The 13,229-nt window shown below is 40.5% G+C and overlaps 1 protein-coding gene across 1 annotated transcript in view; it reads left to right on the plus strand.

The window, feature by feature from the left end:
• Positions 1-9,804, plus strand: part of LOC103616113 (ras GTPase-activating protein 1-like) — a gene marked incomplete at its 3' end in the record, with an annotated part of 35,049 nt that extends 25,245 nt beyond the window's left edge. The window contains exons 6-9 of the mRNA XM_017734999.1: positions 3,318-3,435; positions 4,464-4,495; positions 8,749-8,801; positions 9,654-9,804. Of these exons, the coding sequence (XP_017590488.1) occupies positions 3,318-3,435; positions 4,464-4,495; positions 8,749-8,801; positions 9,654-9,804 (354 nt within the window). The remainder of the gene's footprint in view (positions 1-3,317; positions 3,436-4,463; positions 4,496-8,748; positions 8,802-9,653) is intronic.
• Between the last annotated feature and the right edge of the window lie 3,425 nt (positions 9,805-13,229).

Raw genomic sequence — 13,229 nt, forward strand, 5'->3', positions numbered from 1 at the left:
AGGGCCTCTGTTCTTAGAGATGAAATGCTCCCAGAGATGGGTGAAGAGAACTTTTGTTTCTGAACTGCTCAACCTTAAAATTGTACCCCAAGAAACTTCAAGAGTGGACCCTCGAAAGCAGTTGTGGGAAAAGCTGCAAGTCATGGGAGGGGGACTCTCACATGATGCGAGCAGAAAACCAATCCGGGCAGCTGTCTCGTTGTGATAATTTCTCCATAGCATGGGCAAGAGAGATTCCTCTTCCTAAATGAACTGAACAAGGCTATTATGGAAGTGGTAAACAGACTGAACATCTCAAGGGTTGTCTTTTTACGTTGTCAGTGGGAGAAGTGAGGAAGGGGGGGGAAGGAGAAGAGTTCTGAAGGTGTGGCATGATTTTATTTTTTTTTCTTTTCTTTTTCCTTCTTTTAGGTCTGTTAATAAACTTCTTTATATTCTTTCAAGTTTGGTGCCTGCTTTGCTTTTCTCCTAATTCTTATCTCACAGAAGGTAAACAGTAATGAGTATTTTGGACCAAACCATTACAGGAGGTTGCCAGGGCCATTTTAAAAAGTCAGAGTTGCCCAAGCAGAGCTCCCTCTTGCCTTTTGGCTCTACTCTCAACAGTAGCAATCTGAGAAGCTGCATTTCACAATCAAAAACTGTTTCAGAGTGAAATTTGCAACACCTATTGGCAGCATGAAGCTGGAGCCAGGCTGGGTTTGGGCCACTGCTCATCCGTGCTTGAGAGTCCATTTTCTTCTCTTCCTCCCCATTGAAACAGGGACCCAAGACAGCAGCACCAACACCGGCACAGTCCAGTGGGGTAGCAGGAGGTGGCAGCAAGCGGCAGCACTGACCTCACACACGCCAGCAATTCCCATCTGCCACTAGAGCTGCTTCGTAAGCTCCTAGCTTCCCACTTTGTTTTCCAGGGGGAAGGTTGAGCCAAGCAGGGTTTGTCCACCATCTTTTCCCTTTGCCTCCTCACACATGGTTGCTTGCGGAGGGCGTAATCTTGGGAAAGGGGTTACTCTCCCATTTTGAGTTTCTCTTTGTTCCTGGGGTATGCGTGAGATTTCAGCAGCTTTGTAACTAGTGCCTATTACTGTTATTTTTTGCCTGTTGCTATTTTGGTTTTTTTTAGTAAACCGTTATTTTTTCACTTATATCTACTCATATTCATTTCTCCTTATTGGTGGAAAGGGATTGCTTAAAACTATAAGGGGAGGTAAGTCACTTTAGAGTGTCCATCTCTTAAATTGTCTTAAACCAAGACACCTTGCCACCCATAACCACACTGCTGTGGGGTCTGGGTGATATTCCTAAATTGCTTGTTAACCTTGGAAAAAGCCAAAACAATATTCTAAGAAATATCGTGGCCGGGTTGGGGTCTGTGGTGCAGACTCAGGAACCCGTGACTGACCCAGAGAGAGTGTCCCACAAGGGACAGTCTTCCAGAGGGCTACGGCATTCCCTCAGCTGCCGGGGTGCCTTTGTAGAAAGGTGCCTGTCCCAGCAGGCTGTCACCTCTTTAGTGATTTCAGTGAGAGTGACTTCAGCTCTTATTCTGCAAGGCAAACCCCAGGCTGGACCAGGAGGAGAGAGACGAGAGGCTCGTTTAGCAGTTCCGCATGAGGCAGCTTTATTAGTCCGCACCTGCGAAGGGGAGGCCAGGGACAAGCTCTCTGAACTGAAAGGGGGAGAAGGGTAGATCTTATAGGGATACAAGGGTGGGTGTGAGGGGGTAAAAGCCAATGGGTTACAAAGAATCTACATAGGGTCTCTCAGAGGATCATGGTTCTTGTTTTCTCTCACCCTCACCGAAAAGTGCTGCCTTTTCCAAGGGGATTCTGCTGGGAGGTTATGCAATCTCTTTACCTCAGCAGGCCTCTTTCCAGGGCAGGGGCTGGGCATACCCCACAACGAAATACCAAAAGGAGTATTTTCATTACCCAAGAATGTTTAAGATACTGAAGAGTTGTTATAACAAGGGAGAAAACATCACATAAGAAGGTGGTGAAGGTGCCATTCTCCATTTCCTCCATGAAAATCCTCTTGGAGGAAGTGTAATTGTTATTTGTCTCCATGAGACAGTTCCTGAAGTACAGTAATGGAATCAGTACAGAGCCCAAATAGCAGATTAAGCTCAAGGCTAGTGTTTTAGTAATAAATATCCCAGACAAAACACCATTAAGTGCTACAGAGCACAAAAAACGGCAAAAGGCAAAACCAGTCTTTAACATGTACAGTAAAAAAGGGAGCATGGCACAGATCAGATAAACTAATGTTTAGAAGGTAGATCAATATTGGGACCAGCAACTGTTAACAGATATAAGTTCCTTCTAATACCTTCTGGTAAAATCTCTTATCTCAAATCCTTTGAGGACCCTGTTGGGTACCAAAAAGGACTGTTGTGGTTTAACTCCAGATGGCAGCTAAGCATCACACAGCCTCTTGCTCCCTCCCTCCTGGTGGGATGGGGGAAGAATTAGAAGGGTAAAAATGAGACATCCATGGGTTGAGATAAAGACAGTTTTAATCATTAAAAATAAATTTTAAAAAATTGAAAAACGCCCACTCACCAACTGACAAAGAGAGAGGGAAATAAAACCCAAGAAAAACAAGTTACGCAAATGAAAACAATTGCATACCAGCCAGTCCCCAAGCACGCTGTCTGCCCCCCCATAGGAGCTACTATGAAGAAATTTAACTCTATTCTAGTGAAAACTAGTATACCTGAGTTTGAGATTACACTTTAAGGAATAACTTATACTAACCTTCCAGCAATGAAACTCCTTTGAATGTTTTAATGCTTTGTATTTATACTCTTATTTGTAGTTATTTGCATGTCTTCTCAAGGAACTGTTCTGTATCTTCTTTTTAGCACTTATCTTCATATCCAAATACTTAAATAGTAGATATTCCATAGGCTTTATTATACAAAATTCGGTTTTGATAGAAATATTATTTTTTTAGACTATTAAGGAAATCTTTGATTGTTTTTACTTGTGTTTAGTATTTGGTCCCTCTTGATAAAAGAATGTTACTATCTTCTAATGTTGTTGTGGTGTTTTTTGTTTTATGTGTCCCTAGCGTACTTTATCTATTAGACTCTGAATGTAAAATAAAGAAAGATAAACATTCATGTGATATTCATACCTACTTAAACTATGTGAAAAATGCACACGGTGTGCTTGGGATACCAATAAATGTATCTTTCATGGTCAGATTTTCTAAAATGTTTTTCTGAAACTATGCTCAAGAATTCACTGTGTTCATTAAACTTTGTATTATGATTGTACTTTTAACATACGTCTTACTGTAACTCTCTTCAGTTTCCTTAAAGGAGATATGTTTATTGTGCATAATGAATTGGAAGATGGCTGGATGTGGGTTACAAACCTACGGACAGATGAACAAGGTCTTATAGTAGAAGACCTGGTAGAAGAAGTGGTAAGTAATTTTATATTCAAATCTGTTGCAGAACTGAGATTTGATTTTTATTTTTTGTTAGTTGTGTGTGGAAGTTAACATTGAAATTAAACCAAACTACTGTCATTTAGTTGCCTGACTTTATGTACTTTCTAAACCTTCCTGCAGTATTTGAATCTGCCAGTTTACAAGTAGTTTAACAAACCATTAAGTCTAATTTAATATCCAAAGTACCTCTTCTCGTTATCCAAAAAAGCTCATGTGCAAATGAATGATACTGTGAACTTATTAAGCAGTTCCCTAAACTCACCAGTCCTGATAAATAACTTGCTAGTCATTCAGTTACATTCTTTTTGTTTGTTTGTTTGCTATGAAATATTCATAAATGTATAGACTCAAATTTTGCCGTATGTCTTTGTTTTCATTTTTTTTAAGGGCCAAGTGTGGATATCAAAATATTGATGAGTTAATTATACCTAGAAGGGCTTATGCAAGTCAGGAAGCTAATCAGGTGACAAAGATAATTGATTTACTACAGGACAAGAGATGATTTAATGGACAAAAACACCCACCCCACCTTCCCACATGCTTTTTTTTCAAAGAAGTTCACCACTGCTTTGGAGTCTTGATGATGTTTGCTTTGCAGCATACATATATTGCTATTAGTAGAGTTTGCTTCACCTCTTCTCACATCTATATCAGGATGTGAATGGCTAAATTGAAATGATAGAGTATCTAAGTATAAATTTCTACATTAGTGGCTGAAGTTCACGAAAGTTGAGATTTAAGTTACCACATGTAAAGAAGGACTTGAAGAGTGACAGAAACAATCTTTTGAAATAACATGTTATGGCTGAATTTCCACTGAATTCCAGTGAATGAAGTTGAAAACCTCTTTACATGAACTGTGCAATAAGCCATCTAGTTCAAAAATGTCTTGGACTTCTTAGTGTTGTTTATTTCTACAGAAGGTCTTAACCGATGAAGTTTACTTTTCTAAACTCAAGCATACTGTTGTCATGCACTTAATATGTTAATTCTCCTATTAGGGAAGAGAAGAAGATCCACATGAAGGCAAAATGTAAGGATTTTTTTGTTTTTTATTAAAAACAAATAATAAAACAACTGTTTGTAAACTTTAGTTATGAAATTGGGAAGGTGAACCAAAGTTGTATGTATTTGATTTTTAATCTTAAGACTTTTCTTCTATTCTAGCTGTTGAAGTTGCATAGGTCATTGACACGAAGTCTTGTATTAGTTATGCCTAATGTTAATGGGTTTTGCAGTGAAAATCTTGAATGAGTCTCTGTGATCACTTTACCTAGAATATATACAATGGAGGATGTGGTGTTTTCTGATTTATGGGGATTTTTTATACACATACAGTTTAGCTTAGAGGTAACCTTTTTTCAGGTCTGCTCAACTCTAAGTGCAGGAGAGGGATCAAAGTATCATTTAGAGGAATGATAGTGTAATAGTAACACTTGATATTAGCCTCGTGCTAGCACTTTAAATGAAAAACAGGAGACACTAGAGTAATCTGTTTGCAGTGAATTCCAACTTGTTAAATAATAATAAAAAAAAATACAATTTACAATGAACAGTGAATTGATACAGGAAACTTGATTGTTATATTATTTTCAGTTGTAAAGATGAGCAGCAAATGAAAGTTACAGAAAATTTCTAGTATCTGGATAACTTCATCTGTCCTCTATTTGCTTGCAATAATTGCAGCTTCCGCTTTCTGTATTTTTTGCCCAGTTTGCAGTCTCCAAAGGACTGATGTTAGAAGAAGGCATTTCTTCTGGTGGTGTTTTCTTGGTGGTTTGTTTTTGTTCCTAATAGGGGAAAGAAAATGATTGGTATGTGGCTTCAGTTTACAGGTTTTCAGTGTTGTGCTATGTTGCGATAAGAAGCAATGCAGAGTCCCCAGGCAGGTGCAAAGGAGAGCCCTTTATTGCAAAAATCTGGCCTTTTTAAGCAGTTAGCCGGTTATCAGTTTACATAGTTTTAAAGCATAACAAACATAATTCAACCAACCACCATACACTACGATGTGAGCACGCGATGGTCACGCAGCATGTTTTTCTACCCCTAATTCAGCTGTCTCTTTCCCACAGTCCTTTTCTACTTAGCCAAAGTAACAGGCCTGAGCCATGATTTTACAAAGGCAACAGTGCTAGTCAGTTTGGTATAGCAGCATAACAGTAATAGGGATGCCTTCAAATACAGGATTTTTTTTTTTTTAACAAAGTAGTTTGTAGTGGAATCTTAAAGCTTTGATACTCAATTCAGTTACTCATGCTGCTCAGAAGATTCCAGGGGAGGCGGGGATTTCTGTAAATATTCCAATAGACAGGGATTTTCCTGTAAAGGTAATATAGAAAGTAAGTTAGAACTAGAGCTCTTTTTTGATGTATAAGAGGCTTTCTTTTACACAAAATCACAGAATCATTAAGGTTGGAAAAGACCTCTAAGATCATCAAGTCCAACCATCAACCCAGCCCCACCACCATATTCACCACTAAACCATGTCCTCAAGTGCCATATCCATACATTTTTTGGAACACTTCCAGAGATGGTGACTCCACCACTTTCCTGGGCAGTCTGTTTAAATGCTTTACAATCCTTTCCTGCTCCCAGATAAAGAAATTTTTCCTAATACCTAATCTAAACCTCCCCTGGTGCAACTTTCCCTTTAAGGCCCTAGTTTGGTCCCATTTTGGGCTATTTCACAGAATCATTTGAGTTGGAAAAGACCTCTGAGATTGAATCCAGCCTTTGACTGATCACCATCTTGTCAACTAGACCAGAGCACTAAGTGCCACATCCAGTCTTTCTTGAACACCTCCAGGGAGGGTAACTCCACCACCTCCCTGGGCAGCCCATTCCAATGTATAACAACCCTTTCTGTGAAGAAATTCCTCCTGATGTCCAACCTGAACCTCCCCTGGCACAGCTTGAGGCTATGTCCTCTTGTCCTGTCACTAGTTACCTGGTAGAAGAGGCTGACCCCCATCTGGCTGCAACCTCCTTTCTGGTAGTTGTAGAGAGTGGTAAGGTCTCTCCTGAGCCTCCTCTTCTCCAGGCTAAACAACCCCAGTACACTCAGCCATTCCTCAGAGGATTTACTCTCTAGACCCTTCACCAGCTTTGTTGCCCTTCTCTAGACACACTCCAGCACATCAATGTCCTTCTTGCAGTGAGGGGCCCAGAACTAAACACAGTATTTGAGGTGTGGCTTCACCAGTGGTGAGTACAGGGAGGCAAATCACTACCCTAATCTTGCTGGCTACACTATTCTTGATACAGGCCAGGATGTCATTGGCCTTCTTGGCCACCTGGGCACACGCTGGCTCATGTTCAGCTAGATGTCAACCCAGGCTGTAGCGCTGCATGGAGTTGTTTTGACCCAAGTGCAGGACCTGGCACTTGGCATTGTTGAACCTCATACTGTTGGTCTTGGCCTGTTGATCCAGCATGTTCAGATCCCTCTGCAGAGCCTTCCTACCCTCCAGCAGATCAACACTCCCGCCCAACTTGGTGTCATCTGCAAACTTACTGAGGGTGCACTTTATCCTCACATCCAGATTATCAATAAAGATATTAAACAGGACTGGCCCCAACACTGAGCCTTGGGTAACACCACTAGTGACCAGATACAAACTCGCTGTAGCACCATTCACCATCACTCTCTGGGCCCGGCCATCCAGCCAGTTTTTTACCCATCAAAGAGTGCACCTGTCCAAGCCATGGGCTTCAGCTTCTCCAGGAGAATGCTGTGAGAGACAGTATCAAAGGCTTTGCTGAAGTCCAGGTAGACAACATCCACAGCCTTTCCCTCATCCACTAGGCAGGTCACCTGGTCAGAAAAGCAGATCACATTGGTCAAGCAGGACTTGCCTTTCCTAAACCCATGTTGGCTAGGCCTGATCACCTGTTTTTTCTGCATGTGCTGTGTGACGGCACTCAAGATGATCTGTTGGTCAGGCTGACAGGCCTGTAGTTCCCTGGATCCTCTTGTAGATGGTCATCACGTTGGCCAACCTCCAGTCATCTGGGACCTCTGTGGTTCACCAGGACTGATGATAAATAATGGAGGGCAGCTTAGGAAGCTCTTCCACCAGCTCCCTCAGTACCCTCAGGTGAATCCCATCAGGCCCCATAGACTTGTGAGTATCTAAGTGGCTCAGCAGGTCACTAACTGCTTCCTTCTGGATTGCAGGGGATCTATTCTGCTCCATGTCCCTGTCTACCAGCTCAGGGGGCTGGGTACCCTGAGGATAACTGGTCTTTGTTAAGGACTGAGGCAAAGAAGGTATTAAGTACCTCAGCCTTTTCCTCATCCTTGAGGGCAATGTGTCCATCCCATCCTCCCCCTTCATCCAATAAAGGATGGAGATTTTCCTTGGCCCTCCTTTTGTTGTTAATGCATTTGTAAAAATACTTTTTATTTTCTTTTATGACAGTAGCCAGATTGAATTCCAACTGGGCTTTTGCCTTTCTAATTCCCTCTCTGCATGACCTAACAACATCCTTGTACTCTTCCTGAGTTGCCTGCCCCTTCTTCCAAAGGTCATAAACTCACTTTTATTTCCCCTGAGTTCCTGTGAAAGCTCCCTGTTCAGTCAAGCTGGTCTTATTCCGTACTTGCTCATCTTTTGGTACATGGGAATGTTCTGCTCCTCTGCCTTCACAACTTGTTTTTTAAATATGTCTGGTGTTCCTAGACCCTTTTGTTAAGGACTGTTTCCCAAGAGACTCTGTGAACCAGTGTCCTGAATATGCCAGAGGCTGCTCTCCAGAAGTCCAATGTAGACCTTTTTTTGACCACCTTCCTTATTTTACCAAGAATTGAAACTATCATTTCACGGTTGCTGTGCCCAAGGCAGCCTCCTACCACCACATCCCCCACCAGCCTTTCTCTGTTTGTAAACTGCAGGTCTAGCAGGGCCTCACTCCTGATAGTGAGTGTCAAGAAGTTATTTTCCACACATTCCAGGAACTTCCTAGACTGCCTCCTCTCTGCTGTGTTGTGTTTCCAGCAGATGTCAATCAGGGTAAAGTCTCCCACAAGAACAAGGGTTGATGGTGATGAAGCACCAGCCAACTGCTTACAGAATAGTCCATCCAGCTCTTCACCCTGGTTGGGCAGTCTATAACAGACTGCCACGGTAGAAAAGCAGAATTGCTGAATAACATAACAGTTGCTTATATAATCTATATTTACTAGATTTTTTAAACAAAGATGAATTCATAGATGTCTGAGCCTTAGATGTCACAACTCCTAAAAAAGAGAGCTGATAGTCTTGCTTTCTAATTTTTCTCTTTAAGATGGTTCCATGGGAAGATCTCCAAACAAGAAGCTTACAATTTACTGATGACAGGTACTTTTATTTCAGATGGAAATACAGTGGTAGGGGAATGAGACAATCCTTTGAGACTGCAGGAAAACCAGGTTTTTTTTCTGTATGAACATATGAGCATCAGATCTGTGGTTGCTACTACATTGGAAAAAACCTCATGGCTGAGCATTGAGGGGGTATTTTATGTTCTCAAGTAAAGTTAGTTTCAGAATTCTGATTGAAACAGCTAATTAAAAAAATTGTAATATACATAAATATATCTTGGGCTTCATTAAAATGCTGAGGAGAAAATGCTGTTCACAGAATCACAGAATATTCTGGGTTGGCAGGGACCCACAAGGATCATTGAGTCCAACTCCTGGCCCTGCACAGAACCATCCCCCAAGAATCACCGTGTGCCTGAGAGTGTTGTCCAAACACTTCTTGAACTCTGGAAGGCTTGATGCTGTTATATACTTATGGGAGAATGTATTAAACTTTAGTCTCCTCATAGAGGAAATAATTTTTAAAATGAAAACATCAAGATTTCAGACTCATACTGTCAAATAACATACCTTAAATATGAGAACAAAATTCTTTAGGTTTTTTGAAAATATTGTCAAAACTCATATGCACACCATATGCTCTTGTAAAGAGGTGACAAAAGTTTGGGATAAGTTGTCACCTACAGCCAAATAATTTGACATTAACTTTGGCAGTTTAGTACTATTTCATCCTATTTGGGGGAAGAATGGGGATCACTGTTGGAACTTAGATCAGACTTTCTCCTTTAAATGTGCAATTCTTGCTAATTTGTACAGAAAGAGCTTTGATAAGGGCTCATAAGTGACACTAAGTAACAGTTAATAATGCTGTATTATTATATCTTTTCAGTTGGTCAGGTGTGCAGTTTTCTTGTGAGGCCTTCAGATAATACACCTGGTGATTACTCACTTTATTTTCGGACCAGTGAAAATATTCAGCGTTTTAAAATATGTCCAACATCAAGCAATCAGTTTATGATGGGAGGCAGATATTATAATAGGTAAGTTTTAATAGTTGTGTGTATTTTACACTTCTGTAAAGAACTTGTATAACATATTGCTGATAACTTACTGATATGATCATAAAGTTTCAGTGTTTCTTAAGGATGTACTATGAGTTTTAACTAACTTGCTTAGTAGTTAGTTGTAAATAAGTACATTCTGAAAACCTTCAAAAGCTTAGGTGTAACTTGTTTCTTTTGAAGTATTTTTCTCCTGTAAATTATTTTCTTTACCCTATAAATTGGATTATGACATGTAATTAGGAGAATGCAGTGTTGTCTTGGAAACTACTATTTATAATAGGGAGTTCTGTGTATGAAAGGGGAAAATTAAAATGTTAGTTTTATTGGAGACATTCAGTAGGGATTTTAAGGTATTGTGCCAGTTTGGCCAAATTTAGAAATATATCCTCTGAGAGAAGGCAGGTCACTACCCCTCCCCCACCAGGTTCAGGGAAAATAAATTTTCCTCAAAGGAAAGTGAAAGAGATAAAAACTATTTATTTAACAAACACATGGGAAAAGGAAAACAATGCTAAATAAAATCTCTCGCTGTGGAGAAAAAACCTGGGAAAGTGTTAGAGTCCTCCTTTTGGTCTCCTCGGAGCTGGGGCTTGGCCCAGGGCCAGGCCCTCTGTGCTCGATGGAAAGTCCTCCCAATGTGTTCTGATTTTGACGCAGTCCAGTAGAAAAGGGAGAAAATCTGAAATTCCAGGGAAGGAAAAAAAAATTCAACTCTCAGTCTCTCTCCGGAGAAAAAGAAGCTGAACCACTGGCCAAAAACTGACCCGGGAGCAGCAAGCCGGGTGCTTCCTCCCTCCCCTGCCGCAGCTGGAAAAAAAAGTTGCTATCTCTGTGCGACCTTGAACAAGCTGCAAACTGCTTTGAGAAAGTTTTGCTCAGTTTTTCCTTCCCCCTCCCAGGCTCAGTTTAGAGGCATAGAAAGGCACAAGAATTAATTTCTGGGCATAGGGCAGCAATATGGGATACACATCATAAAGTCACCCCAAGACAGGTATAAACAATAGAAATGGGTATTGACAACAAAGGGGAAAATTACCTTCATTGTTGAAAAGCCATTAAATCAATCACCTTAAAACATCTGAATATTTTGGTCAGAAGTGCAGATAGTGAAAACTCACCTTTCTCTCTTAATTGAGGCCATTGCCTGTCACATGATCAGAAATTTTCTGGACTTGTTCACCTAGAACCAGGGCATTCTTCATCCCAATAGAGAATTCCTCTCAATTCCAGCTTGGCTTCTGAGTGGGTAGAGATCCAGCAGCTGGTGTGTCTGAGAAAATGTTGAGGTCTCCTAACTAAGAAGTTCACTGGACTTCTTCATATGGTTTCAAATGGACAGTGGTTTGAGACTAAGCAATTGGAACCTTATTAACCTATATATATCCCACACACAGACTGCTTGAGTACCTTCTATGTTTATCAGTCTGGCCTCCAGACATCCTCATTGAAAATCAAGGTAGCTTCAGTGTCAGCCTTTGAAGGTAAATCCTCTTTTGCCCATTCTCTAGTTACATGGCATATTAGGAGAATGATAGACTTCAAACACCCTAGGTGATCTCAAACTAATTAGCAAATTAGTGGAAGTCTTATTAGTCTCAAATGGCTTTGCAGTATTAGATGGTATAGCTCCAGAAACTTACTGCAATAAGTTATTACTTCCCTCTGCTGGATTCACTAGAGAAGATTCTTTCCTTGACATTGGATGGAAAAGAAGATGAAAAGATTAAGCACTGCTAAGTTATGATAATATGCTTTAGAGGGCTTTTTGAATATTTTGGTACCTAGGTTGCAAAGATCTTCCTCAGTGAAAGAGAACTACTTGGCTTTGAAAGACTTCTAGTTTTAGTTGAATGTTTTGGAGAATTACTAATATACTCTTAGGCTCAAATTCTGTCCAATTCATATTTACTGAAAGTTGATAGACTTCTTGGAAGTTCAAACATGCAGGATAATGATGCAAAATGGAGGTGGTAACTGGCCCAAATTATTTTCCATAAGATCTACTGCAGAGGGCTGAGGGAAGTATCTTTTCAGCTTTTACCGGCTAGTGCTTGTAGTTCAATGCCTTAGAAAGCCTCGAGCAACCTAGAGAGGTAGCACGGGCAATCTAGCATTTTAGTAGTTCTAAAATCAGTAACTGTATCAGCTGCAAAGCAAATACCACCAGTAGAAGCAAAGAGGGAGAAATATAGCTCTTGACTCACCTAATTTCCCACAGTTAGAAGCTTTCAAAAAGAAACAGACGACAAGAGATGTTCGAAGAAAGAGTTGCAAAGCCAGAGAGGCGGGGCCTCCCTTGATCTTCTCTTTTATTCAGAGAAAGGGAAAGGGGAGGACTGGGGGCGGACCTGGGGTGACCAGCCAATCAGACACTGCTAAAGAGTTTGAGTTGCATTTTGTTTTGCCCGCGCATGGAACAAAGGAGTTCAGAGCACATGGCAGAGGCAAGCATCTTGGGGAGGGGGAGGGGAAGCTCAGAACAGGCAGCAACAGAGGGCAATAAATGAGAAGCAGAAAGAAAAGGAATAGCTTTCTGTGGGCTTCTTAATTCTTGTACTGGTTTATTTGTTATGGACCCTGGAAGAAGGAAGTCTTTAAATATGTGAAGACGAAGGTGGATTGTTGTATGAAACAGAAGTGGATGAAAAACATCAAATGACATTAAATTCAGGACAGAAATATAGGAAGTATGAGTTTATGCAAGATAATGAAATTACTTATGAGCATTTCTTGGGGCAGAGAGAACATCTGTTTATTCTTTATCTAAAAATGTAGAGTTCATCTTCAAGGTGAAAAACTAGAGGTTGAAGATGTGCTGCTTCTTTAAATGCATGTGTTAAACAATTTTCATTGATCTTTTTTATAAGCTATTTCTTTAAATGCTCTGAAGGTATCTGCTTTAAATCTGATACTAGTATTAGACTGGAACTTTAAAAAATCATCCTTGGTAGTAGTGTTGTTTCTCTTGAATATTCTTCTCTTGCTGCTTTAGTGATTCTAAGTGAGATTAAAAAATGGATAAAATAAAGCCCATCTTCTCTTTGCAGAGTATTGATTACAATTATAGTCACATAAATTATAGAAGAAAGTTTTCCATACAAAAGTAACAGCCTGAAGAATTGTACTAGTTTGAAAACAAACCAGTGGGAGGCACCAAGCCAGAATAACAATTTAATAGGGGAATTAAGAAAAAAAGAAAAAAAGGCAGAAAACACCGGTTTAAACTGACAGAGTCAGGCTACAACCTGACACCCTGTTAGTCAGGGTGGCGGTAGCAGTCTGATAAAATGGTGGGTGCAGTCCTCCTGAAGTGGTGATCCTGTAGAAAAGGGTCTGCTCTTCCTCAGAAGGTCCAGTGGTGGCTATGTAGCTCCTGTCCTCTGGAAATCCAGTGGAAAGGG

The sequence above is a fragment of the Corvus brachyrhynchos genome, unplaced genomic scaffold (genome assembly GCF_000691975.1).
Source record: "Corvus brachyrhynchos isolate BGI_N302 unplaced genomic scaffold, ASM69197v1 scaffold615, whole genome shotgun sequence".
NCBI lineage: Eukaryota > Metazoa > Chordata > Aves > Passeriformes > Corvidae > Corvus > Corvus brachyrhynchos.